Source organism: Rhinoderma darwinii, unplaced genomic scaffold (genome assembly GCF_050947455.1).
Source record: "Rhinoderma darwinii isolate aRhiDar2 unplaced genomic scaffold, aRhiDar2.hap1 Scaffold_659, whole genome shotgun sequence".
Classification (NCBI taxonomy): Eukaryota; Metazoa; Chordata; class Amphibia; order Anura; family Rhinodermatidae; genus Rhinoderma; species Rhinoderma darwinii.
The window spans coordinates 101,156-128,899 of record NW_027464215.1 but is presented as its reverse complement, the minus strand read 5'-3'; the positions used below and the strand labels follow the sequence as shown (position 1 = coordinate 128,899).

General features: G+C 50.3%; 1 protein-coding gene across 1 annotated transcript in view; it reads left to right on the top strand.

Moving 5' to 3' along the window:
* LOC142728034 (tau-tubulin kinase 1-like) overlaps positions 1-18,772 on the top strand; it is a 25,417-nt gene extending 6,645 nt beyond the window's left edge. The window contains exons 2-6 of the mRNA XM_075849076.1: positions 4,200-4,292; positions 14,251-14,376; positions 17,958-18,112; positions 18,262-18,481; positions 18,596-18,772. Of these exons, the coding sequence (XP_075705191.1) occupies positions 4,200-4,292; positions 14,251-14,376; positions 17,958-18,112; positions 18,262-18,481; positions 18,596-18,772 (771 nt within the window). The remainder of the gene's footprint in view (positions 1-4,199; positions 4,293-14,250; positions 14,377-17,957; positions 18,113-18,261; positions 18,482-18,595) is intronic.
* The last annotated feature ends 8,972 nt before the right edge of the window (positions 18,773-27,744 follow it).

Here is a 27,744-nt window from a genome sequence, read left to right as displayed (position 1 = left end):
TGTCCTACAGTCATCCTCCCCCAGCCTGACATGTCTGATAACAGAGAACAATAGATTGTATTCACCTGTCCTACAGTCATCCTCCCCCAGCCTGACATGTCTGATAACAGAGAACAATAGATTGTATTCACCTGTCCTACAGTCATCCTCCTCCAGCCTGCCATGTCTGATAACAGAGAACAATAGATTGTATTCACCTGTCCTGCAGTCATCCTCCACCAGCCTGACATGTCTGATAACAGAGAACAATAGATTGTATTCACCTGTCCTACAGTCATCCTCCCTAGCCTGACATGTCTGATAACAGAGAACAATAGATTGTATTCACCTGTCCTACAGTCATCCTCCCCCAGACTGACATGTCTGATAACAGAGAATAATAGATTGTATTCACCTGTCCTACAGTCATCCTCCCCCAGCCTGACATGTCTGATAACAGAGTACAATATATTGTATTCACCTGTCCTACAGTCATCCTCCCCCAGCCTGACATGTCTGATAACAGAGAACAATAGATTGTATTCACCTGTCCTACAGTCATCCTCCCCCAGCCTGACATGTCTGATAACAGAGAACAATAGATTGTATTCACCTGTCCTACAGTCATCCTCCCCCAGCCTGACATGTCTGATAACAGAGAACAATAGATTGTATTCACCTGTCCTACAGTCATCCTCCCCCAGCCTGACATGTCTGATAACAGAGAACAATAGATTATATTCACCTGTCCTACAGTCATCCCACCCCCAGCCTGACATGTCTGATAACAGAGAACAATAGATTGTATTCACCTGTCCTACAGTCATCCTCCCCCAGCCTGACATGTCTGATAACAGAGAACAATAGATTGTATTCACCTGTCCTACAGTCATCCTCCCCCAGCCTGACATGTCTGATAACAGAGAACAATAGATTGTATTCACCTGTCCTACAGTCATCCTCCTCCAGCCTGCCATGTCTGATAACAGAGAACAATAGATTGTATTCACCTGTCCTGCAGTCATCCTCCACCAGCCTGACATGTCTGATAACAGAGAACAATAGATTGTATTCACCTGTCCTACAGTCATCCTCCCTAGCCTGACATGTCTGATAACAGAGAACAATAGATTGTATTCACCTGTCCGACAGTCACCCCCCCCCAGCCTGACATGTCTGATAACAGAGAACAATAGATTGTATTCACCTGTCCTACAATCATCCTCCCCCAGCCTGACATGTCTGATAACAGAGAACAATAGATTATATTCACCTGTCCTGCAGTCATCCTCCACCAGCCTGACATGTCTGATAACAGAGAACAATAGATTGTATTCACCTGTCCTACAGTCATCCTCCCCCAGCCTGACATGTCTGATAACAGAGAACAATAGATTGTATTCACCTGTCCTACAGTCATCCTCCCCCAGCCTGACATGTCTGATAACAGAGAACAATAGATTGTATTCACCTGTCCTACAATCATCCTCCCCCAGCCTGACATGTCTGATAACAGAGAACAATAGATTGTATTCACCTGTCCTACAGTCATCCTCTCCCAGCCTGACATGTCTGATAACAGAGAACAATAGATTGTATTCACCTCTCCTACAGTCATCCTCCCCCCAGCCTGACATGTCTGATAACAGAGAACAATAGATTGTATTCACCTGTCCTACAGTCATCCTCCCCCAGCCTGACATGTCTGATAACAGAGAACAATAGATTGTATTCACCTGTCCTACAGTCATCCTCCCCCAGCCTGACATGTTCTGATAACAGAGAACAATAGATTGTATTCACCTGTCCTACAGTCATCCTCCCCAGCCTGACATGTCTGATAACAGAGAACAATAGATTGTATTCACCTGTCCTACAGTCATCCTCCCCCAGCCTGACATGTCTGATAACAGAGAACAATAGATTGTATTCACCTGTCCTACAGTCATCCTCCCCCAGCCTGACATGTCTGATAACAGAGAATAATAGATTGTATTCACCTGTCCTACAGTCATCCTCCCCCAGCCTGACATGTCTCATATCAGAGAACAATAGATTGTATTCACCTGTCCTACAGTCATCCTCCCCACCCTGACATGTCTGATAACAGAGAACAATAGATTGTATTCACCTGTCCTACAGTCATCCACCCCCAGCCTGACATGTCTGATAACTGAGAACAATAGATTGTAGTCACCTGTCCTACAATCATCCTCCCCAGCCTGACATGTCTGATAACAGAGAATAATAGATTGTATTCACCTGTCCTACAGTCATCCTCCCCCAGCCTGACATGTCTGATAACAGAGAACAATAGATTGTATTCACCTGTCCTACAGTGATCCTCCCCAGCCTGACATGTCTGATAACAGAGAACAATAGATTGTATTCACCTGTCCTACAGTCATCCTCCCCCAGCCTGACATGTCTGATAACAGAGAACAATAGATTGTATTCACCTGTCCTACAGTCATCCTCCCCTAGCCTGAACATGTCTGATAACAGAGAATAATAGATTGTATTCACCTGTCCTACAGTCATCCTCCCCCAGCCTGACATGTCTCATATCAGAGAACAATAGATTGTATTCACCTGTCCTACAGTCATCCTCTCCCCAGCCTGGCATGTCTGATAACAGAGAACAATAGATTGTATTCACCTGTCCTACAGTCATCCTCCCCCACCCTGACATGTCTGATAACAGAGAACAATAGATTGTATTCACCTGTCCTACAGTCATCCTCCCCCAGCCTGACATGTCTGATAACAGAGAACAATAGATTATATTCACCTGTCCTACAATCATCCCACCCCCAGCCTGACATGTCTGATAACAGAGAACAATAGATTGTATTCACCTGTCCTACAGTCATCCCCCAGCCTGACATGTCTGATAACAGAGAACAATAGATTGTATTCACCTGTCCTACAGTCATCCTCCCCCAGCCTGACATGTCTGATAACAGAGAACAATAGATTGTATTCACCTGTCCTACAGTCATCCCCCCCCAGCCTGACATGTCTGATAACAGAGAACAATAGATTGTATTCACCTGTCCTACAGTCATCCTCCCCCCAGCCTGACATGTCTGATAACAGAGAACAATAGATTGTATTCACCTGTTCTACAGTCATCCTCCCCAGCCTGACATGTCTGATAACAGAGAACAATAGATTGTATTCACCTGTCCTACAGTCATCCTCCCCCAGCCTGACATGTCTGATAACAGAGAACAATAGATTGTATTCACCTCCCCTACAGTCATCCTCTCCCCAGCCTGACATGTCTGATAACAGAGAACAATAGATTGTATTCACCTCCCCTACAGTCATCCTCTCCCCAGCCTGACATGTCTGATAATAGAGAACAATAGATTGTATTCACCTGTCCTACAGTCATCCTTCCTCCAGCCTGACATGTCTGATAACAGAGAACTATAGATTGTATTCACCTGTCCTACAGTCATCCTCCCCCAGCCTGATATGTCTGATAACAGAGAACAATAGATTGTATTCACCTGTCCTACAGTCATCCTCTCCCCAGCCTGATATGTCTGATAACAGAGAACAATAGATTGTATTCACCTGTCCTACAGTCATCCTCCCCCAGCCTGACATGTCTGATAACAGAGAACAATAGATTGTATTCACCTGTCCTACAGTCATCCTCCCCCAGCCTGACATGTCTGATAACAGAGAGCAATAGATGTATTCACCTGTCCTACAGTCATCCTCCCCCAGCCTGACATGTCTAATAACAGAGAACAATAGATTGTATTCACCTGTCCTACAGTCACCCCCCCCAGCCTGACATGTCTGATAACAGAGAACAATAGATTGCATTCACCTGTCCTACAGTTATCCTCCCCCAGCCTGACATGTCTGATAACAGAGAACAATAGATTGTATTCACCTGTCCTACAGTCACCCCCCCCCCAGCCTGACATGTCTGATAACAGAGAACAATAGATTGTATTCTCCTGTCCTACAGTCGTCCTCACCCGGCTGGACGTGGCTGATAACAGAGATTATTTTGTCCTCGGTGGGGTAGGATTCGCTGGATGTACAGGATAGACCCCCGGACATGGCAGGTTCAGCTTTATTCTTTATTGATTAGTCGCCCGATTCTCGCCCCATTGTTAGGTTTCCCCCCTCTTCCGGTCCCGGCAGCGTGCAATCACATGATTGTTATGATGACATCATCTGTTCTTGTCTGGCAGGAGATGGGGCGACACGACGACCTGTGGTCATTATTCTATATGCTGGTTGAGTTCGCAGTGGGACAGCTGCCCTGGAGGAAGATCAAGGATAAGGTAAGGTCCTGGAGGGGGGGCATGCGGTGTAGTCTGCAGGAAGTGGTGGTGCGGTGTAGTCTGCAGGTAGCGGTTATTGGGTGTAGTCTGCAGGTAGCAGTGGGTATACGGTGTAGTCTGCAGGCAGCGGTTATTGGGTGTAGTCTGCAGGTAGCGGTTATTGGGTGTAGTCTGCAGGTAGCGGTTACTGGGTGTAGTCTGCAGGTAGCAGTGGGTATACGGTGTAGTCTGCAGGCAGCGGTTATTGGGTGTAGTCTGCAGGTAGCGGTTATTGGGTGTAGTCTGCAGGTAGCGGTTATTGGGTGTAGTCTGCAGGTAGCAGTGGGTATACGGTGTAGTCTGCAGGTAGCGGTTATTGGGTGTAGTCTGCAGGTAGCATGTATTGGGTGTAGTCTACAGGTAGCAGTGGGTATACGGTGTAGTCTGCGGGTAGCGGTTATTGGGTGTAGTCTGCAGGTAGCGGTTATTGGGTGTAGTCTGCAGGTAGCAGTGGGGTATACGGTGTAGTCTGCAGGTAGCGGTTATTGGGTGTAGTCTGCAGGTAGCATGTATTGGGTGTAGTCTGCAGGTAGCAGTGGGTATACGGTGTAGTCTGCAGGTAGCGGTTATTGGGTGTAGTCTGCAGGTAGCGGTTATTGGGTGTAGTATGCAGGTAGCAGTGGGTATACGGTGTAGTCTGCAGGTAGCGGTTATTGGGTGTAGTCTGCAGGTAGCGGTTATTGGGTGTAGTCTGCAGGTAGCGGTTATTGGGTATAGTCTGCAGGTAGCGGTTATTGGGTGTAGTCTGCAGGTAGCGGTTATTGGGTGTAGTCTGCAGGTAGCAGTGGGTATACGGTGTAGTCTGCAGGTAGCGGTTATTGGGTGTAGTCTGCAGGTAGCATGTATTGGGTGTAGTCTGCAGGTAGCAGTGGGTATACGGTGTAGTCTGCAGGTAGCGGTTATTGGGTGTAGTATGCAGGTAGCAGTGGGTATACGGTGTAGTCTGCAGGTAGCGGTTATTGGGTGTAGTATGCAGGTAGCAGTGGGTATACGGTGTAGTCTGCAGGTAGCGGTTATTGGGTGTAGTCTGCAGGTAGCGGTTATTGGGTGTAGTATGCAGGTAGCAGTGGGTATACGGTGTAGTCTGCAGGTAGCGGTTATTGGGTGTAGTCTGCAGGTAGCGGTTATTGGGTGTAGTCTGCAGGTAGCGGTTATTGGGTATAGTCTGCAGGTAGCGGTTATTGGGTGTAGTCTGCAGGTAGCGGTTATTGGGTATAGTCTGCAGGTAGCGGTTATTGGGTATAGTCTGCAGGTAGCGGTTATTGGGTGTAGTCTGCAGGTAGCGGTTATTGGGTATAGTCTGCAGGTAGCGGTTATTGGGTGTAGTCTGCAGGTAGCGGTTATTGGGTGTAGTCTGCAGGCAGTCAACAAAAGGAATGCCTACAGGCAAACAAAAACCCTTATTTCCTGACTACCCACATTAGAATAGGAAAATAAACTAACAAATTTTTATTAGGCTACTTGTAGCACAGGACAGACCACATAAACGTCAGTTTAAAATTATCACTGTCAAAGTGCCGAAGTGAAAGTGAAAACAGCCAGCTGGAGAGCTCGGCAGATCATTCAGACGGCCAGGGTGAATATTGACTGATTTAGAGTCAGTTACGAGGTGGAAGCCACACTTAGTGAATTGGCATTAAGTTCGGCTAGGACAGGAGTTAAAAACACACTTTAGAGCCCCCCCGACATGTTTCGCTAGCTAGTAGCGTCCTCAGGGGTACATGGGGCTAATGGCGACGTGGCGAGAAAACAGACACTCTTATGGAAATGTGGAGTGACGTAGATGGAGGGCGGGTATGCGAACGGACCGCCAATCAGACACTTCAGGAGAACGCAGACACCAAATGAAGCAACCCAGCCAATAAAGATCACTATAGTAAAGGACCAATAGGAGGCAAAGAGCGACATAGGTGTACTGCCGATAAGACTGGATTAGTTCGTGAGAACGCGCATGAGCAGTAAGCCATAGCAGGGACTTAGAAAAATGCTGAGAGACAAAAATACCTCAGAAATCGGCGCAAGCGCCGTAGCTAACAATAAGGACATAGAAAAGACGCCCCGTAATATATTCCTTCACAATAGACGCGCATGCGCTATGGCATATAATAGGCACTTACCGAAATGATAAGCACTAAAGGCAACAGCAAAAAGTATTGTAAGTCGGAGCAAGCGCCGTAGCTGTCAGTCCGGACTTAGAGAAAGCACATAACGATATTATCATATTAGCTGCACGCGTGCGCAGTGATGCTTATACCGGACTTAGAAAAATAGTGGCAAAAACAGAATTGTAAACACACGGCGCAAGCGCCATAACTGTGATAAGAAACTTAGTGCCGATGTATAGTCGACATTGCCAGATTGATGTAGAAAAGGTGCGCTAGCGCAATATGACATGATAGGGACTTAGAGGAGTATAGATAGCTACAGTAACTTAACAGACCGGCGTGTGCGCCGTAACTGTCAGCTGGCCCTTGACACAGAGAGTAGTGATGTACCCCGTTTAAGAATGGTAAAGGACGCCCAATCGGGGCTGCAGGGGCAGTCCACGTCATACACAACTGCACAGCACAATCGGAGGAGAACAGAACAATACGTAATCAGACAGAATATTCAGAATAAACATAAACATAAATGTCAAGAGTGTCCCTCCCATTCTCAGTCACAGACCCTAGTAACACCGGCCCTCCCGCTAGGGCATCCAAAGGTATGCCCACAATGGTGCACCCATCCGTGATCGGCACAGCCAATATCCCAGTGGGGATAATACGTACTCCATATATAGATGAATTCTTTAATATATATAATAAATATAATAGAACAAAAATAATACTCGCGGTCGCACAATAAGAGACATATATGGTCATAAATGGTGATTCCATAGTAAAATACACGATAATATATAAAGAGATAGAGCCGCCCTATTAAAAGGGGGCAAAATTTACATAATAGAGGCGATTAATCTAAACCAGAAGCACCAACTGATCGTATATGAGTATAAACGATACAAAGATTATAAGGGATAACAATAGACAATGGAGACATCCATACAGTACATGAAGGGAATTGCGAAACGAATCAAAGAAAGGCACTATAGGTGAAACCCTCATTTAAACCCTGAGGGGTCATGGTACCGAGGCGGTGGATCCAGCGTGCTTCCTCCTGTAGGAGTTTTCGATCTAGGTTGCCAGCCCTGGGTCCCAATTTTAGTTGTTCAATGCCCCAAAATTGGAGTAGCTTGGGGTTATCCGAATGGAACCTATGCATATGTCTAGAGAGAGTGGTATCCTCTTTAAGGTTGATGGTACTGAGATGTCTCGATACTCTCCTCCTCAATTCCTGCAGGGTCTTACCGACATATAATTTCGGGCAGGGACATTTGGCCAGGTAGATAATCCCGCTACTCTGGCAATTAAGAAATTGCTTAATGTGATATGGTCTATTATCTGAGGGGTTAGTGAAACTTCTAACTCTAGGCATCAGAGGACAGAAGGAACACCTACCGCAGGGGTGGAAACCAGTTACAGGTGATTTTAGCCAAGTAGATGGTGTGTTACGGGAGATAGGGGAATAATGGCTATGTACCAAAAAATCACGAAGATTTTTACCCCTACGATAGGTAATAGCAGGGTTGGCCGGGAGTACTTCCACTAGATCTGGGTCAGCGGTAAGGATAGACCAATGCTTCCTTAGAACGCCAACCACCTGGGAGGAGCATACGTCGAAGGTGCCAATGCACCGAATGGCATTGGACGATGGTGGCAATACGGATACAGCACCTCTCTCAGAGAGTAGTTCAGATCTTTGAGATGCCCTGGCCCTAGCATAAGCCCTATGAAGCCACTTTTTAGGATAACCCCGTGCCAAAAATTTATGGTAAAGACCATCGCATTCTTTCTGAAAAGATGACTCATCAGAACAGTTGCGTTTGGCTCGTAGGTATTGACCAATAGGTATCCCTCTCTTCAGGGCAGGTGGGTGATGGCTGTTCCAGTGCAGGAAACTGTTGGTCGCTGTAGCTTTCCGGAATATATCAGTTTGGACACCGCCAACAGGGTCCAAAGAGATCTTAAGGTCAAGAAAATCAATTACCCGATCGTTTATATCAAAGTTGAATTTCATACCAATAGAATTGGTGTTGAGCATAGACATGAAGTCGGTGAAGATGTTGACATCCCCATCCCAAAGGATGAGAATGTCATCGATATATCTGCCCCAGAAGGAGATATGTGACGTAAAGAAAAGTAGATCGTCGGAAAAAACAATGGTGTCTGCAGGCAGCGGTTATTGGGTGTAGTCTGCAGGTAGCGGTTATTGGGTGTAGTATGCAGGTAACAGTGGGTATACGGTGTAGTCTGCAGGTAGCGGTGGTGCGGTATAGTCTGCAGGTAGCGGTGGTGCGGTGTAGTCTTCCTGCAGCGGTTGTTCGGTATAGTCTGCAGGTAGCGGTTATTGGGTGTAGTCTGCAGGTAGCAGTGGGTATACGGTGTAGTCTGCAGGTAGCAGTGGGTATACGGTGTATTCTGCAGGTAGCGGTGGTGCGGTATAGTCTGCAGGTAGCGGTTGTTGGGTGTAGTCTGCAGGTAGCAGTGGGTATACGGTGTAGTCTGCAGGCAGCGGTGGTGCGGTTTAGTCTGCAGGTAGCGGTCATGCGGTGTAGTCTGCAGGTAGCGGTGGTTCGGTATAGTCTGCAGGTAGCAGTGGTTATACGGTGTAGTCTGCAGGTAGCCGTGGTGCGGTGTATTCTGCAGGTAGCGGTGGTGCGGTGTAGTCTGCAGGCAGCGGTGGTGCGGTATAGTCTGCAGGTAGCGGTTATTGGGTGTAGTCTGCAGCTAGCAGTGGGTATACAGTGTAGTCTGCAGGCAGCGGTGGTGCGGTGTAGTCTGCAGGTAGCGGTTATTGGGTGTAGTCTGCAGGTAGCGGTGGTGCGGTGTATTCTGCAGGTAGCGGTGGTGCAGTGTATTCTGCAGGTAGCGGTGGTGCAGTGTATTCTGCAGGTAGCGGTGGTGCGGTGTAGTCTGCAGGTAGCGGTTATTGGGTGTAGTCTGCAGGTAGCAATGGGTATACGGTGTAGTCTGCAGGTAGCAGTGAGTATACGGTGTAGTCTGCAGGTATCGGTGGTGCGGTGTAGTCTGCAGGTAGCGGTGGTACGGTGTAGTCTGCAGGTAGCGGTCATGCGGTGTAGTCTGCAGGTAGCGGTGGTGTGGTGTAGTCTGCAGGTAGCGGTGGTGCGGTGTAGTCTGCAGGTATCGGTGGTGCGGTGTAGTCTGCAGGTAGCGGTGGTACGGTGTAGTCTGCAGGTAGCGGTCATGCGGTGTAGTCTGCAGGTAGCGGTGGTGTGGTGTAGTCTGCAGGTAGCGGTGGTGCGGTGTAGTCTGCAGGTATCGGTGGTGCGGTGTAGTCTGCAGGCAGCGGTGGTGCGGTGTAGTCTGCAGGCAGCGGTGGTGCGGTATAGTCTGCAGGTAGCATGTATTGGGTGTAGTCTTCAGGTAGCAGTGGGTATACGGTGTAGTCTGCAGGCAGCGGTGGTGCGGTTTAGTCTGCAGGTAGCGGTCATGCGGTGTAGTCTGCAGGTAGCAGTGGGTATACGGTGTAGCCTGCAGGTAGCAGTGGGTATACGGTGTAGTCTGCAGGTATCGGTGGTGCGGTGTAGTCTGCAGGTAGCCGTGGTGCGGTGTATTCTGCAGGTAGCGGTGGTGCGGTGTAGTCTGCAGGCAGCGGTGGTGCGGTATAGTCTGCAGGTAGCGGTTATTGGGTGTAGTCTGCAGGTAGCAGTGGGTATACGGTGTAGTCTGCAGGCAGCGGTGGTGCGGTATAGTCTGCAGGTAGCGGTTATTGGGTGTAGTCTGCAGGTAGCGGTGGTGCGGTGTATTCTGCAGGTAGCGGTGGTGCGGTGTAGTCTGCAGGTAGCCGTGGTGCGGCGTATTCTGCAGGTAGCGGTGGTGCAGTGTAGTCTGCAGGTAGCGGTTATTGGGTGTAGTCTGCAGGTAGCAGTGGGTATACGGTGTAGTCTGCAGGTAGCAGTGAGTATACGGTGTAGTCTGCAGGTATCGGTGGTGCGGTGTAGTCTGCAGGTAGCGGTGGTGCGGTGTAGTCTGCAGGTAGCGGTCATGCGGTGTAGTCTGCAGGTAGCGGTGGTGTGGTGTAGTCTGCAGGCAGCGGTGGTGCGGTGTAGTCTGCAGGTAGCGGTGGTGCGGTGTAGTCTGCAGGTATCGGTGGTGCGGTGTAGTCTGCAGGCAGCGGTGGTGCGGTGTAGTCTGCAGGCAGCGGTGGTGCGGTGTAGTCTGCAGGTAGCGGTGGTGCGGTATAGTCTGCAGGTAGCATGTATTGGGTGTAGTCTGCAGGTAGCAGTGGGTATACGGTGTAGTCTGCAGGTAGCAGTGGGTATACGGTGTAGTCTTCAGGTATCGGTGGTGCGGTGTAGTCTGCAGGTAGCGGTGGTGCGGTGTAGTCTGCAGGTATCGGTGGTGCGGTGTAGTCTGCAGGCAGCGGTGGTGCGGTGTAGTCTGCAGGCAGCGGTGGTGCGGTGTAGTCTGCAGGTAGCGGTGGTGCGGTATAGTCTGCAGGTAGCATGTATTGGGTGTAGTCTGCAGGTAGCAGTGGGTATACGGTGTAGTCTGCAGGTAGCGGTGGTGCGGTGTAGTCTGCAGGCAGCGGTGGTGCAGTGTAGTCTGCAGGTAGCCGTGGTGCGGTGTAGTCTGCAGGTAGCCGTGGTGCAGTGTAGTCTGCAGGTAGCCGTGGTGCGGTGTAGTCTGCAGGTAGCGGTGGTGCGGTGTAGTCTGCAGGTAGCAGTGGGTATACGGTGTAGTCTGCAGGTAGCGGTGGTGCGGTATAGTCTGCAGGTAGCAGTGGGTATACGGTGTAGTCTGCAGGTAGCATGTATTGGGTGTAGTCTGCAGGTAGCGGTGGTGCGGTATAGTCTACAGGTAGCATGTATTGGGTGTAGTCTGCAGGTAGCAGTGAGTATACGGTGTAGTCTGCAGGTATCGGTGGTGCGGTGTAGTCTGCTGGTAGCGGTGGTGCGGTGTAGTCTGCAGGTAGCGGTCATGCGGTGTAGTCTGCAGGTAGCGGTGGTGCGGTGTAGTCTGCAGGTAGCGGTGGTGCGGTGTAGTCTGCAGGTATCGGTGGTGCGGTGTAGTCTGCAGGCAGCGGTGGTGCGGTGTAGTCTGCAGGCAGCGGTGGTGCGGTGTAGTCTGCAGGTAGCGGTGGTGCGGTATAGTCTGCAGGTAGCATGTATTGGGTGTAGTCTGCAGGTAGCAGTGGGTATACGGTGTAGTCTGCAGGTAGCAGTGGGTATACGGTGTAGTCTGCAGGTATCGGTGGTGCGGTGTAGTCTGCAGGTAGCGGTGGTGCGGTGTAGTCTGCAGGTATCGGTGGTGCGGTGTAGTCTGCAGGCAGCGGTGGTGCGGTGTAGTCTGCAGGCAGCGGTGGTGTGGTGTAGTCTGCAGGTAGCGGTGGTGCGGTATAGTCTGCAGGTAGCATGTATTGGGTGTAGTCTGCAGGTAGCAGTGGGTATACGGTGTAGTCTGCAGGTAGCGGTGGTGCGGTGTAGTCTGCAGGCAGCGGTGGTGCAGTGTAGTCTGCAGGTAGCCGTGGTGCGGTGTAGTCTGCAGGTAGCCGTGGTGCAGTGTAGTCTGCAGGTAGCCGTGGTGCGGTGTAGTCTGCAGGTAGCGGTGGTGCGGTGTAGTCTGCAGGTAGCAGTGGGTATACGGTGTAGTCTGCAGGTAGCGGTGGTGCGGTATAGTCTGCAGGTAGCAGTGGGTATACGGTGTAGTCTGCAGGTAGCATGTATTGGGTGTAGTCTGCAGGTAGCGGTGGTGCGGTATAGTCTACAGGTAGCATGTATTGGGTGTAGTCTGCAGGTAGCAGTGGGTATACGGTGTAGTCTGCAGGTAGCAGTGGGTATACGGTGTAGTCTGCAGGTAGCGGTGGTGCGGTATAGTCTGCAGGTAGCAGTGGGTATACGGTGTAGTCTGCAGGCAGCATGTATTGAGTGTAGTCTGCAGGTAGCGGTGGTGCGGTATAGTCTGCAGGTAGCAGTGGGTATACGGTGTTGTCTGCAGGTAGCATGTATTGGGTGTAGTCTGCAGGTAGCGGTGGTGCGGTGTAGTCTGCAGGTAGCATGTATTGGGTGTAGTCTGCAGGTAGCAGTGGGTATACGGTGTAGTCTGCAGGTAGCAGTGAGTATACGGTGTAGTCTGCAGGTATCGGTGGTGCGGTGTAGTCTGCAGGTAGCGGTGGTGCGGTGTAGTCTGCAGGTAGCGGTCATGCGGTGTAGTCTGCAGGTAGCGGTGGTGCGGTGTAGTCTGCAGGTAGCGGTGGTGCGGTGTAGTCTGCAGGTATCGGTGGTGCGGTGTAGTCTGCAGGCAGCGGTGGTGCGGTGTAGTCTGCAGGCAGCGGTGGTGCGGTGTAGTCTGCAGGTAGCGGTGGTGCGGTATAGTCTGCAGGTAGCATGTATTGGGTGTAGTCTGCAGGTAGCAGTGGGTATACGGTGTAGTCTGCAGGTAGCAGTGGGTATACGGTGTAGTCTGCAGGTATCGGTGGTGCGGTGTAGTCTGCAGGTAGCGGTGGTGCGGTGTAGTCTGCAGGTATCGGTGGTGCGGTGTAGTCTGCAGGCAGCGGTGGTGCGGTGTAGTCTGCAGGCAGCGGTGGTGCGGTGTAGTCTGCAGGTAGCGGTGGTGCGGTATAGTCTGCAGGTAGCATGTATTGGGTGTAGTCTGCAGGTAGCAGTGGGTATACGGTGTAGTCTGCAGGCAGCATGTATTGAGTGTAGTCTGCAGGTAGCGGTGGTGCGGTGTAGTCTGCAGGTAGCAGTGGGTATACGGTGTAGTCTGCAGGTAGCAGTGGGTATACGGTGTAGTCTGCAGGTAGCGGTGGTGCGGTATAGTCTGCAGGTAGCAGTGGGTATACGGTGTAGTCTGCAGGCAGCATGTATTGAGTGTAGTCTGCAGGTAGCGGTGGTGCGGTGTAGTCTGCAGGTAGCAGTGGGTATACGGTGTAGTCTGCAGGTAGCAGTGGGTATACGGTGTAGTCTGCAGGTAGCGGTGGTGCGGTGTAGTCTGCAGGCAGCGGTGGTGCAGTGTAGTCTGCAGGTAGCCGTGGTGCGGTGTAGTCTGCAGGTAGCGGTGGTGCGGTGTAGTCTGCAGGTAGCAGTGGGTATACGGTGTAGTCTGCAGGTAGCGGTGTTGCGGTATAGTCTGCAGGTAGCAGTGGGTATACGGTGTAGTCTGCAGGTAGCATGTATTGGGTGTAGTCTGCAGGTAGCGGTGGTGCGGTATAGTCTACAGGTAGCATGTATTGGGTGTAGTCTGCAGGTAGCAGTGGGTATACGGTGTAGTCTGCAGGTAGCGGTGGTGCGGTATAGTCTGCAGGTAGCAGTGGGTATACGGTGTAGTCTGCAGGCAGCATGTATTGAGTGTAGTCTGCAGCTAGCGGTGGTGCGGTGTAGTCTGCAGGTAGCAGTGGGTATACGGTGTAGTCTGCAGGTAGCAGTGGGTATACGGTGTAGTCTGCAGGTAGCGGTGGTGCGGTATAGTCTGCAGGTAGCAGTGGGTATACGGTGTAGTCTGCAGGTAGCGGTGGTGCGGTGTAGTCTGCAGGTAGCGGTGGTGCGGTATAGTCTACAGGTAGCATGTATTGGGTGTAGTCTGCAGGCAGCGGTGGTGCGGTGTAGTCTGCAGGCAGCGGTGGTGCGGTGTAGTCTGCAGGTAGCGGTGGTGCGGTATAGTCTACAGGTAGCATGTATTGGGTGTAGTCTGCAGGTAGCGGTGGTGCGGTGTAGTCTGCAGGCAGCGGTGGTGCGGTGTAGTCTGCAGGTAGCGGTGGTGCGGTGTAGTCTGCAGGTAGCAGTGGGTATACGGTGTAGTCTGCAGGCAGCGGGCATGTGGTTTAGCACTGACCATGTTGCTGTTTTCATCTCCAGGAGCAGGTGGGGATGATTAAGGAGAAGTACGACCACCGGATGCTTCTGAAGCACATGCCATCGGAGTTCCACCTCTTCCTGGAGCACATCTCTAGTCTGGACTATTTTACTAAGCCGGATTACCAGGTACTCCCCCCGTCCTCACCGCTCCCCCTCGTACACGTTCCATGTAACATCAGGTGGTGCTCTCCTTTCTGACACGGGGACCCCCTGTGTGTAGTCTAATGCTAGAGCTCCCCTCTGTACTGCCCCCGAGTGCTCTCATCACCACGTCTCTCTCCCGCTCAGCTTTTTAATCTTGATTTATGATTTCTTGTTCCGCCTTCATTAGTGTCGTGAATTAAACCTTTTTTTTTTTAAGTGTCGTTACTTATTTCTATTATATTTTTTGCTGTATTTTTTTTTTTTCCATATGGTGGAAAGTATTAAAAATCAAATAATAATTTGACATGTTTTCCTATGTGGGCCACCAGGGGGAGCACTTCCCAGAATTACAGCAAGGTGAATAAGGCAAAGTAACCTGACTCACAGCTGCTGTAAATGTGGGAGGGAACCTCACCCCCCCTCTCACAAGCCAGGAAAAGGTGTCTTCAGATTGCTAAGCAGTGTCCGGCAGCCATTTTGGGTGTGTTATAGGACACACCAAAAGGCTAAGGCTGGATTCACAAGAGCGTGCGCAAAAGGCACTTAACAGCTCCGTGTGTCAGCCCCGTATGATGCGTGGCTGGGTGAGTTTTGCGCAGCCGCCATCATTATGACAATCCGTTTGGATGTTTGTAGCACGTGGTGCTTTTCTGTTTACATTCAGAGTTTTCCTGCTATTGCGTGAATCACGTTCGTCCCACGGAAGTGCTTCCGCGCGACATGCGTGGTTTTCACGCACCCATTGACTTCAATGGGTGCATGATGCGCGAAAAACGCTCAAAGAACGGACATGTCGTGACTTTTACGCTGCGGACACTCGGTGCATGAAAATCACGGACTGTCTGCACGGCCCCATAGACTAATATAGGTCCCTGCGACGCGCTTGAAAATCACGTGCGTCGGACGGACGTATAACACGCTCGTGTAAATGAGCCCTTAGAATGATGGAAGTGAAGTGAATGACTTTTCAGTTGACCGGTTCACACGCCGTGTATTTGATACGTTTTTTTTTTGCACATTTTACGTGCAAAAAACCGCATTAAAAAAACGCTTGATTACACTTGATTTTGCGTGTTTGGGGGGATTTGTGTGTGTGTGTGTGTGGGGGGGGGGGGTGCTCGCCGCTGATTCTTCAAAACAGCTGATAAGCGGCTATGAAGTATCAGCGGCGCCCGTGCACAATCGGCTCTGACACACACGGGAAAAATCTTAAAGGGGTCGTCCAGGAAAACATGGCGCCGCACCTGTCCTCAGGTCGTGTGTGGTATTACAGCTCTGTCCTATTCACTTCAATGGAGGTGGACTGCAATACCTGACACAACCTGAGGACAGGTGTGGCGCTGTGTCTCCAATCCGGACACTCCTTCTGTCCTGAGATGACCCAACGGGGGAGGCGGGTGTCAGAGCCCCCCACCGCCATCACCGCAGACAGAACCACACAACTATGTCATGAGGGCAGGGCTTGTCCTGAGTCCACTGTCTCTTGTTATGGACAGATTTATAGTCAGATGAACCCCGTCTGCTTCAGAACCGAATAACCTAGGACCGATCACATGACAGAGGGGGGTCACCAAAAACCCAGTGCACCCTCAGCCCGTCCATCCAGCCCTTTCCTGGTTATATCTGCGTCTGGGAAAGCTGAGTGACCACCATTACCCCTCCTACTGGAGTGTTTGGGGATGTGACTAATGAACCTCTCACACTCCAGTAGGAGGGGTAATGGTGGTCACCCAGCTTTCCCAGACCCCTGAACGATAAATCTCTCTAGCTGTGCTGAGACTGAGAGGTTCATTAGTCACATCCCCAAACAGTCTCCGCACAACTAGAGAGATTTACCGTTCAGGGCTTTCCCAGTACAGTTGCATCATGTGTCCTTCATAGGGGGGGCCGTTAGGGGGGGTCCCGTCGGGGGGGGGGGGGGGGGGGCCCGTCAGGCGGGGGTCTGTGAGGTAGAGAGTGGGACATGCAGAGACACACATCTTCCCTGCAGTGCAGCCGGTCTTCATGATGGCGCCTTCTCTCTCCCTGCAAACAGCTGCTCTGCTGAGTGACTGACCTGCGTCTGCGCAGTACAGAGCCGGAGAGCAGAGGTGGACGGCTCCCGTTCATTGACTCCTATGCCTGGAGCTGCCGTATTCCATCTCTGTCGTTAATCGACACATACAGAGATGAAAAACAAAATGGCAGCCCCCATAGAGAAGTAAAAGTTAGAAAAAAGAAAAAAGTAAAACACAAATAAATAAAATGTATTTTAATAACACACTAAGAGCAATATTATATAAAAAAATATGTTTTCGCGACACCCGTCCTTTAAAGGGGGTCTCAACCCTGGACAGTCACTACTTGTTAGAAGGTCCCTTGACAATAAGCCGATCACAAAGTCTCCCCCTGCCGGAACCCCCAGCAATCAGCTGTAATCTGTGGGGAAACCTGGGAGGAAATGTTCAGTATTCCTGCAGCGCCTCCACAGGGGAAATGAAGCATTACACAGTGTCCAGTCATATCAATGTGTTGAGAGGTGACTACAGGTGAGGAGAGGAGCGGACAGGTGAGGACAGGTGAGGAGAGGAGCGGACAAGTGAGGAGAGGAGTGGACAGGTGAGGAGAGGAGCGGACAGGTGAGGAGAGGAGCGGACAGGTGAGGAGAGGACAGGTGAGGAGAGGACAGGTGAGGCGAGGACAGGTGAGGCGAGGACAGGTGAGGCGAGGACAGGTGAGGCGAGGACAGGTGAGGCGAGGACAGGTGAGGCGAGGACAGGTGAGGCGAGGACAGGTGAGGCGAGGACAGGTGAGGCGAGGACAGGTGAGGCGAGGACAGGTGAGGAGAGGACAGGTGAAGTGAGGTGAGGAGAGGACAGGCGAGGACAGGACAGGCGAGGAGAGGTGTGGACAGGCGAGGTGTGGACAGGCGAGGTGTGGACAGGCGAGGTGAGGGCAGGCGAGGAGAGGACAGGTGAGGAGAGGACAGGTGAAGTGAGGAGAGGACAGGCGAGGACAGGACAGGCGAGGAGAGGTGTGGACAGGCGAGGTGTGGACAGGCGAGGTGAGGACAGGAGAGGAGCGGACAGGCGAGGAGAGGACAGGCGAGGAGCGGACAGGCGAGGAGCGGACAGGCGAGGAGCGGACAGGCGAGGAGCGGACAGGCGAGGAGCGGACAGGCGAGGAGCGGACAGGCGAGGAGCGGACAGGACAGGCGAGGAGAGGACAGGACAGGCGAGGAGAGGACAGGACAGGCGAGGAGCGGACAGGACAGGACAGGCGAGGAGCGGACAGGACAGGCGAGGTGAGGACAGGCGAGGTGAGGACAGGAGCCTTACCCACAAACGCTGATAGCGCTCCCATACCCTCCCTACTGGCATCCATCTGCGACTTGAAGATTAAGGTCCGGGAGGCCCGAAACGTCAGATGTTCCCTGTCGCTTATTTTGCATGTTATTATACTTACCTGCCTAATAAATTATAAATACTTACATTTGCAAAATACTTGTGAGGAGTGTGCCGTGAATGCTTCTCTATCAGACGGTGGTGACACATTGCGGCTGCCACGCTGTCTCCTTATTGCAGATGATCATGACCGTGTTTGAGAACAGTATGAAGGAGCGCGGAATTACCGAGAACGAGGCCTTTGACTGGGAGAAAGCAGGGACGGACATTTTATTGTCCACCAGCACGTCCACCCCACCACAGCAGAACACCCGGCAGACGGCTGCCATGTTTGGGTAAGAGAAAGGACACCCTATGGAGCGGAAGTGAAACATTGGATAATGTCCTGCCGGCACCTGATCTCACAAGGCAGCCGCTGGTCTCCCCTCCCATCAGCGATCAGTGATCTGGTGTCTATATAAGGACTTTATTCTGTAACTTTCAGGGTCGTCAATGTGACTCCAGTCCCCGGGGACTTACTGCGTGAGAACACTGAAGATGTCCTACAAGGAGAGCACCTGAGTGACCAGGAGAACGCGCCCCCGATCCTTCCTGGCCGGCCAGCAGACATCACTGGGCAGGTCCCCAATGTCGGCTTCAATGACACGGAGATCTGGGAGGAGACCGATGTGAATCGGAACAAGCTAAGGATTAGTATCAGTAAGGTACGTGGTGACCCTGCGGGCGAGGGGTGGTGATGGTGCTGGCGAAGGGTGTGCAGTAACACATGTCACGTTATACCTTATAACAGTCCCTCTTGTGGCGTTTCCTCTCCCCAGACACAATGCCTGATGGAAGATGAACACAGTCGACATGGATGTCCTAGTTCTCCTGTCCGGGCTCTTCCAGAGTCCCCGACCACCCAGGCCCGCTCCCTACGTTACAGACGGGTCAACAGTCCTGAATCCGAGCGGCTCTCCACGGCTGACCGAGCGGATCTCCCAGAGAGGAGGTAAGGTCCCAGGAAAGGCTGCAGCCCGGCGGCTCTCCCCTTCGTATGGGTGGTCTCTCCCCTCATGACGTGCAATGTATGACAGTCCCCCCCCTGTGTACTTGTTAGAGGTGGTCTCTCCCCTCATTATGATCTTCAGTAGTAATTCTGCAGCCCCCCGGTAATGACAAGCAATGTAGGACAGTTGTCCCCCCCCCCCCCCCTGATCATACATGAATAAGACTGTTACTATACAGGTTCTCCATGACCGCTATTTCCCCGCTGCAGCCATGGTGTCAGGCTCCACCCCTTTACATGACTCACTTGTCAGTCTGGCGCGCTCACCTCTGGTGCCCGGCAGGCGTCATCGCTGTGATACTCTCCCTATAGGTTGCCCAAGAGGTGAAGACTGAACACAATGTCACAGGAGACGGACGACCACTCAAACTAAACCTAATAAAATGCAACAGAAATAAACGAACCCTAAATCACAATCACGCACATGATCGAGGTCCTGGGGGCTGATCACTGTCCCTGAGCTAATTACCACGGTCCCTCTAATGGCAGGATAGCCCCCTGATCAGAGCGATCTCGCACTCCATCCTAAGGTCCGTTTATAGGGACAGATATTCTGCCCGTTACACAACACAGCATGACGATCATACATGGAGCAATGATGGGGAGTATGGGGTTAATACATGTGCATCTTTCAGCAGCACACCCTGTGTACACGGAGGCACGTGCTGCCAACAAGTCGCCATTTTTCTGGCTGCTTAAAAGACCCGATCATGAACGAGCGTTTGCGGATTTCTCTACCACTAATTTCTCACGGCAGATGTGATTATACCGGGACCTCCGATTCCTCCATATCTGAATCCGCCGGCATGTTGTGCTCATCAGGACTTTCACAAGGACTTTATAGCATGTAACAAAAGTAGGAGAGCAAAAACTATATTCAATGACCCTACGCAGAGGGCAATGGTCTAGAGTGACCGTAGGGGAAGGCATTGAATATACATACCAAAATCACATAAATCAAGTTGGAACAAGGGGAAAGACAAAAAAACGATATACAGTATAGACATTCACATGGTAGTATTTCTAGTCGCACACGTAAGAGAGAAATACGACCAGTTACAGGGATAATACAAAGGGTACTGTCACGGGGCGGGTGTGGACCCACGGGGCTGTACCGCATAGCGGGGTGGCAGCTGGCCAAACAGGTATGGTACAGAGTCTATAGTCCAGAAAGGGTACCTGAGGCAGTGTAGACAGCAGCAAGGCAGGCTAGGCTGGGACCAGGCGGCAGGTAGACGTCAGGCGTGGAGATGCAGCAAACACGACAACCGCTCAGCACAGCAGTACACCAGGATGGTACAGATCGCACGGGATACAGGTACGGGGAACACTGGGAAGCTGGAAGACACTTAGGAGACCATTTGCAAGACAGACTAAGGGAAACAACAACAACGCTCAGGCGAGGATAAGAAAGGCGGTGACCCTCTTATAGTCCAGGTGTTTATGAGTTGATGATGATGATGATTTTCAGGTGCGCGCGCTGGCCCTTTAAGAGCACCCTCCAGGAAACAGGCTCAATACCCGGAAGTGAGTGCCAGCGCCTCACAGGGGGACGACTCAGCGAGCAGCAGGACGTCCATGGCCGCGGTCGTTGAGGGGTAAGTTAGAACGACAGACCGTGGCCATAGACGTTACAGTATCCCCCCTCTTACACCTCCTCTTCTTGGGACCAGAGCGAGAGAGAAACTTCCTCATGAGGACAGCGGCATCGATGTTCTCCTCTGGCTCCCAAGACCTCTCTTCTGGGCCGAATCCCCTCCAATCCACCAAATAAAACGTCCTTCCTCCCACCTTCTTGGTGGCTAGAATCTCCCTTACCTCGAAAGTCCCAGATGAACCGCCAGGAGCCACTGCGGAACTAGGAGTCCTGGAGTAGCGCTTCAGGACCACGGGCTTCAGCAAGGAGACGTGGAAGGAGTTAGGAATCTTGAGTGTAGGAGGCAGCTGAAGCTTGTAAGACACCGGGTTAATTTGTAGCAGAATCTCGAAGGGTCCGAGGAACCTGGGAGCAAATGGGCAGGACGGCACCCTCAGCCGGATATTCTTTGTGGACTAGACCCTCGTACCTGGAAGAAACTGAGGAGGATCCCGTCTTCTTGTATCTACTTTTCTCTACATGCGGTCCACCGCCAGCAGGATAGAAGATCGGGTCTGTTGCCATATTTGCAGAAAGTCCCTGAAGGTCGAGTCAGCTGCAGGTACCTGGGACATAGTAGGGACAGGAAGAGGTATACAAGGGTGTTGACCGTAGATTATGAAGAACGGGCTGGAGGTGGTGGACTCACTGGTGGGGTTATTGTAGGAGAACTCTGCCCACGGGAGAAGCTACACCCAGTCATCATGCCGTCTGGAAACAAAGTGACGCAGGTAGTTCTCCATAATTTGGTTAACCCTATCGAGTTGCCCATTGGACTGGGGATGATAGGCCGAAGAGAAGTCCAACTTTTGTTTTTTTAAACTCGTTTTATTGAAAAGTAAGTTTGTTTCATCACAGTATGACGTATACAAGGTAACAGTGTCCCAATCAGTGCAGCAGAGAACTCGCAGGTGCTGTACAAATCTCAACAACATTACCACACTGTAGTGTCACCGCTACACAAAGGAGGCATAAAATAGCAATGGAAGAGAAAGTTATCAAATAGATCATATTCATCATAAGGCACATACAAGTGTATTCATATGTAAGAGGTCCGGGAGATCCACCGCTCAATCAGACAAAAACAGACCCCATCGATCCTCCCCTCACAGCGTCCACCGCCATATCCAGCTCCCCGGGGGGTTGTATCCGAGTTGCTGCACCACAGGTCCCAGATCTTATGGAATTTGTCAGGCCGATCTCTGTGCTTGAAAATGATACGTTCATATGATCTAGTAGAATTAACCATCTGCTTCCAGATTGCAATCTTAGGAGGTCGCCGATCCATCCATCTCATAGATACGCCTTTACGAGCCAAAAATAGGGTCTCCCGCAGAAAGATTCTAGTATGACTGGACCATATGTCTTCATTCAGTATTCCAAATAGACACAGCACTGGGGACCCCGCAACAGGAAAGGGCAGCATTGAGTGGTTCCCGACCGCTGGCTGTGTTTTTACGGGTCCTTAAAATCCGAGCCATAGACTTTTTACGGCTCAGGTTTTAACTTGCTGCCCGCGCGATCGGGCAGCTGAATGTCGGGTCTCCGGCTGTCCCTGAGGAGAGGATAGGAGCTTTCGCTGCTTCTGTCTTCTCCGATGTCTTTTTACACAGCGCTCAATGAACGCTGTGTATAGGAATAGAGACAGCAGCGGCGGCGCTGTCTCTATTCCTCCCGGTGATCATGTGACAGGTCACATGATCGCCGGGTGCCGTTACTGACAGACGCTCTTACTAGACCCAGCACAGCCCTATTATTGACAATGGTCACTATGAGAGGGCTGATCTCCCTGCTGTGCAGCTCCAGTTACAGTGGAAAAGATGGTGTAAGGCCTCATGCACACGACCGTATTTTTTCCCACCCGTAAATACTGGCGTAAATACGGGTCCGGTGTCACATGTATTCGACCCGTTTTGCAGCAGTATTTACGGACGCGTGCCTGTAAATACGGGTCCGGTGTCACCCGTATTCCACCCATATTTACGGGCACGTTTTCAATGCAAAATTGCACTGCACTAATCGGCAGCCCCTTCTCTCTATCAGTGCAGGATAGAGAGAAGGGGCAGCCATTTCCGAGGTAAAAGTGAAGAAATTCATACTTACCGGCCGTTGTCTTGGTGACGCGTCCCTCTCTTCACATCCAGCCCGACCTCCCTGGATGACGCGGCAGTCCATGTGACCGCTGCAGCCTGTGATTGACCTGTGATTGGCTGCAGCGGTCACATGGGCTGAAACGTCATCCAGGGCTGTCGGCCGGATGTCGAGAGGGACGCGGCACCAAGGCAACGGGCGGGAGACCGGACAGGAGGAAGAAGCAGGAAGTTCTCTGTAAGTATGAACGTCTTATTTTTTATTTTTTACAGGTTGCTCTTTATTCTGATCGGTAGTCACTGTCCAGGGTGCTGAGTTACTGACGATCAGTTAACTCTTTCAGCTCCCTGGACAGTGACTATTTACTGACGTCGCTTAGCAACGCTGCCGTAATGACGGGTGCACACATGTAGCCACCCATCATTACGGGAGCTCCATAGACTTCTATGGACTGTCCGTGCCGTTATTACGGCCTGAAATAGGACATGTTCTATCTTTTTCAACGGCACGGGCACCTTCCCGTGAGAAAACGGGAAGGTACCCGTGGACAATAGAAGTCTATGAGCCCGTTATTACGGGTCGTAATTACGACCCATAATAACGGGAGTTTTTACGGTCGTGTGCATGAGGCCTAAAAGAAAGAAAAAAAAATATATAAAGTTCCCCAAAGGTCTTTTTTGACAGAAAATAGTAATAAAAAAAGAATAAAGTAAAGTGCAAAAAAAGATTAAATAATAAATACACATAAAATACCCCCCCCAAAAAAAAAACGTTCCCCCCCCCCCGCCAATCATTGTTGTAACGCTGGCGCTGACCCAATTACCCTAATATAGACATGTAATATATTAAAATTTACGGTAAACAATGACGATCACAAATAAAAGGTCTGTTTTAGGGTAAAACTATGTTATTACCCAAAAAAAAAATAGCTGAAACGTAAAAAAGCTTATTTTTTTACTATTATTTTAAAATTTTATGAATAAAAATTCTAAAATAGCAAAAAAGGATGTGTATAAAAACGATAAAAAAAGAAACCTTCATTGTCTGCGGAAAAAACTTCGCAAAAATCACGTCGTTAGCCCAACAAATAAAAAAGTTATAGCCATTTAACAAACACGTGCTAAAAAGGGCTAAACGGTGTCTGGTCCTGAAGACACAAAATAGCCCGGACATGAACTGGTTAAGTTGAGAAATCCGATGATCTCTGACCAATAGGACTGGATGTGCCCGGAATCAGCTGGAGCGTGAGAACATGTCGGACAGGCGGGTTCAGATATGTAGTTCATTTTAAATAAACGCTGCGGTGTCAGATACGCCTGATGGATATAGCACAACTGGCTGAGCTTATTATTGGCTGCGGGAGAAACATGCAAGTGGGATTGCAATAAGTCTTCAATAGTGTCTTCTGTCAGTGAAGGAATTAGCTGAGACCACCTGGAAACAATCGGCAGCGGAGCCGCATTAGCCTTCTGTTCAAGCAGGGGAGCATAGATCGCAGAGATCAGACCTCTGGGGCCCTGTGACCGGACCACCCCAATGAGAGGATAGGAGGAGATGGGCTGACGCTGTCCCGGAAACTGTGTAGCAAAGAGATGACGCAACTGTAGGTATCTGAAGAAGTTCTGTCGTGGCAGTTGAAATTTTTCCTGCATTTGTTCAAAAGACAAGAAGATATTATTTTCATACACGTCCCCAAGCACTGTTATGCCCACATTAATCCAGTATGTGGCATCTGGGTATGTAACTAAGGAGTCCAAGACGATATTATGCCACAGAGGAGTTTCCACGGGAATGTCAGAAGAACTAGAAATAGCCATAGCCACTTTCCAAACTCACCTTGCCACTCGACAGACAGGCAGTAAAGAAGTCCCAGGCACTCCCTGATGAAACAACACCGGCCACAACGAGCTATGCGCAGAATAGTCCAGTAACATGCCCTCAAGTCCCGGTGGGCAACTGGCTTGAGTCCAGGCGCCAAGATATTTGAGTTGGCCGGCCAAATAGTAGAGATAAATGTCCGGGAGAGCAATACCAGCCATCTCCTTCGGTCTTTGTAGCTTCTGTAAGGCCAGTTTTGACCTAGACCTTCCCCATATAAAGGAAATGATTTGAGATTCCAATTGTCGGAAGAAGGACTTTGGTATAGGAGTGAAGACATGCTGCAGAATATAAAGACTCTTTGGAAGTATCACCATTTTTAGCAGAATAATTTGTCCCATGACCGACAATGGGAGGGCCGTCCATATCTTAAACTTTTCTCTGAAGACGGTCAATAGAGGATAAACATTGAGCTGTAGAGAAAGTGCCGCCTTTCTGGCAATATGTATTCCCAAGTACTTAAAATGATCAACTACTTCAAGACCTTCGCTCGTGGAGCCCACAGGTTGGGAATCCCCAGGCTGTAAAAACAAGATGGTCGACTTTGACCAATTAATGCGAAGTCCTGAGTAATCTCCAAAGGTATTAATAAGATGCATCATTCTTGGGAGGGAGGACTGTATCTGCGAAACAAATAGCATAATGTCATCTGCATACAGAGCAATACGGTCCTCGCCCATCGTATGCGAAATCCCCTGCACCTCAGGAGAAGTCCAACTTTACACCAAGGAGGCCGCAGAGTGCTCGCTAAAACTTTGAAGTGAACTGGACCCCTCGATCCAAAACAATATGCTGGGGCAAGCCGGGCAGACGGAAGATGTGCTGTATGAAGAGGTCGAGCAGCAGAAGGCAGAACAGCCAGGGGACAAAATGAGCCATTTTAGAGAATCGATCCACCACCACCCAGATCACACTGCAACCCGCAGAGAGAGGGAGGTCCGTGACAAAGTCCATAGCAACATGCCGCCAGGGGGCATCGGGCACAGGCAGTGGCTGGAGCAGACCAGCAGGTCTGGAGTGGGCAATTTTATTTGCTGCGCAGGCCATGCATGAGGAGACTAAGTCCATGACGTCTTTGGGCAGTGCGGGCCACCAGAACTGACGAGCGATTAGGTCTTGGGTCTTACGGGCACCCGCGTGACCTGCCAGCTTGGACCTGTGATCTCCGCGAAGAATTCTTCCTCGGTCAGTCAGACGTACAAAAGTCCTTCCCGGAGGAATGTCTCTAACCTGCAGAGGGTTAACAGAGGAGATACAGGAAGGATCGATAATATTCTGTGGGGACTCCAGTGTCCTCTGTCTCAAATGACCTGGACAAGGCATCGGCCCTCACATTCTTGTGATAACGAATTTATCCAGAAGATTTCTCTTTTACACAGCAGTTCGATTTGCTCTGTAAAAGAGAAATCTTCTGGATCTATAAACGTAAGACCCTAAAACCGGAAGGTCTTAATGAAATTACAGAGACAATAATCTAACAATAACTTAACATCACACATGTATTTTAGCTGGGGGCTATTAGACATAGAGAATTGATAAATGTGTTATATATGATAATATCTACTAATAATCTACAGAGGCAGAATGAACAAATAAAATACAAAACATTTGTATAATAAAAAACACAAAATATGACCACTTAGTTTTTTAAAAATACTGAGACAGTCTTGAAAATAAGACTAAGATTTATTCAGAAAGAATCCGTACATTTGATTTGTCAGCATCATCTGTTCTAAAAAAAAAAGCGAATTTATAATGAATGCGAATACACAAATATATAATATACAAAAAAGCATTGAGCTAGCCTCCTGAGCATAATACTAACGAATATATGTCAAAAAATTTAAGAACAAAACAAGAGACTTCATTTAATAACTCCGTCTTTAGTAGAATTCCAGCAATCCTTGAAAAACAGGATGATTGTAATGACGGGGGTAGGGAGACAGACAAGTGAGCCCTAATCTACCCGCCACTCAGTCCCTGCCTACTTGCAACGACCCGCCCTAGGCGACGGGGTACAACTGGGCGACGGTCCCTACGCTCAATAAGTGCACGACAGATAAACAAACAAGGGTACACAGAGCTAGGGGGAGAAAGGGGCAGTTGCCCACGGCAACACCGTGAGCAACAAGAGAAGTGAACAAGCCGAGTCAAACCAGGAGAGTACGAGGTGCCAAACGCAGAGCAGGAGAGTAGTGAACAAGCCGAGTCAAACCAGGAGTGTACGAGGTACCAAACGCAGAGCAGGAGAGTAGTCAGCAAACCGGGGTCAATATGAAGCAAGGACAATAGTACAAGAAGCTGCAGCAGGGCCAGGAAACCAAACGAGAAGAAATCACAAGCAAGGAGGAACAGGAAAGGCAGGTATAAATAGACAGAGGGCGGGAGCTAGCTCCGTCTGGCCAGGCTGTGATAGGTTCTCCCACTCCTAAGCCTGCCACCCTGAGTGGTGGAAGATGGAGTCAGTCTCACAGACATAGATTCAGGTGCAGACTGATTACCTATGGGCGTTAACCCTGAAGCTGTGCCTGGCAGATCCTTTACAGTACCCCCCCTTTTATGAGGGGCCACCGGACCCTTTCTAAGTGGACCTGGTTTACTGGGGAAACTAAGGTGAAACCTCCTGACCAATATCCCAGCGTGAACATCCCGAGCGGGTACCCAAGTCCTCTCCTCAGGCCCGTATCCTCTCCAATGGACCAGGTACTGGAGGGAGCCTTGGACCATCCTGCTGTCCACAATCTTGGCCACCTCGAATTCTGCCCCCTCAGGGGTGAGAACAGGGACCGGAGGTTTCCTCGAGGGAGCCAAGGACGGGGAGCAGCGTTTAAGGAGGGAGGCATGGAACACGTCGTGTACTCGAAAAGATGGGGGCAACTCCAGTCGGAAGGAGACAGGATTGAGGACTTCAATGACCTTGTACGGCCCTATAAACCGGGGAGCAAACTTCTTGGACGGGACCTTAAGGCGCAAATTTTTAGACAATAACCACACCAGATCCCCGACCATAAACAAGGGGTTAGCAGAACGTTTTCTATCTGCCTGAGTTTTTTGTATGCTCTGGGACGCCTCTTGGTTCTTCTGAACCTGAGCCCAGACTGTGCACAGTTCCCAATGAACGACCTCTACCTCGGGATTGTTGGAACTACCAGGTGAAACGGAAGAGAACCGTGGATTAAACCCAAAATTACAGAAAAAGGGGGAGACCCCTGACGAGTTACTGACCCGGTTATTAAGGGAAAATTTGGCGAGGGGAATGAATGAGACCCAATCATATTGACAGTCAGAGATAAAACACCTTAAATATTGTTCTA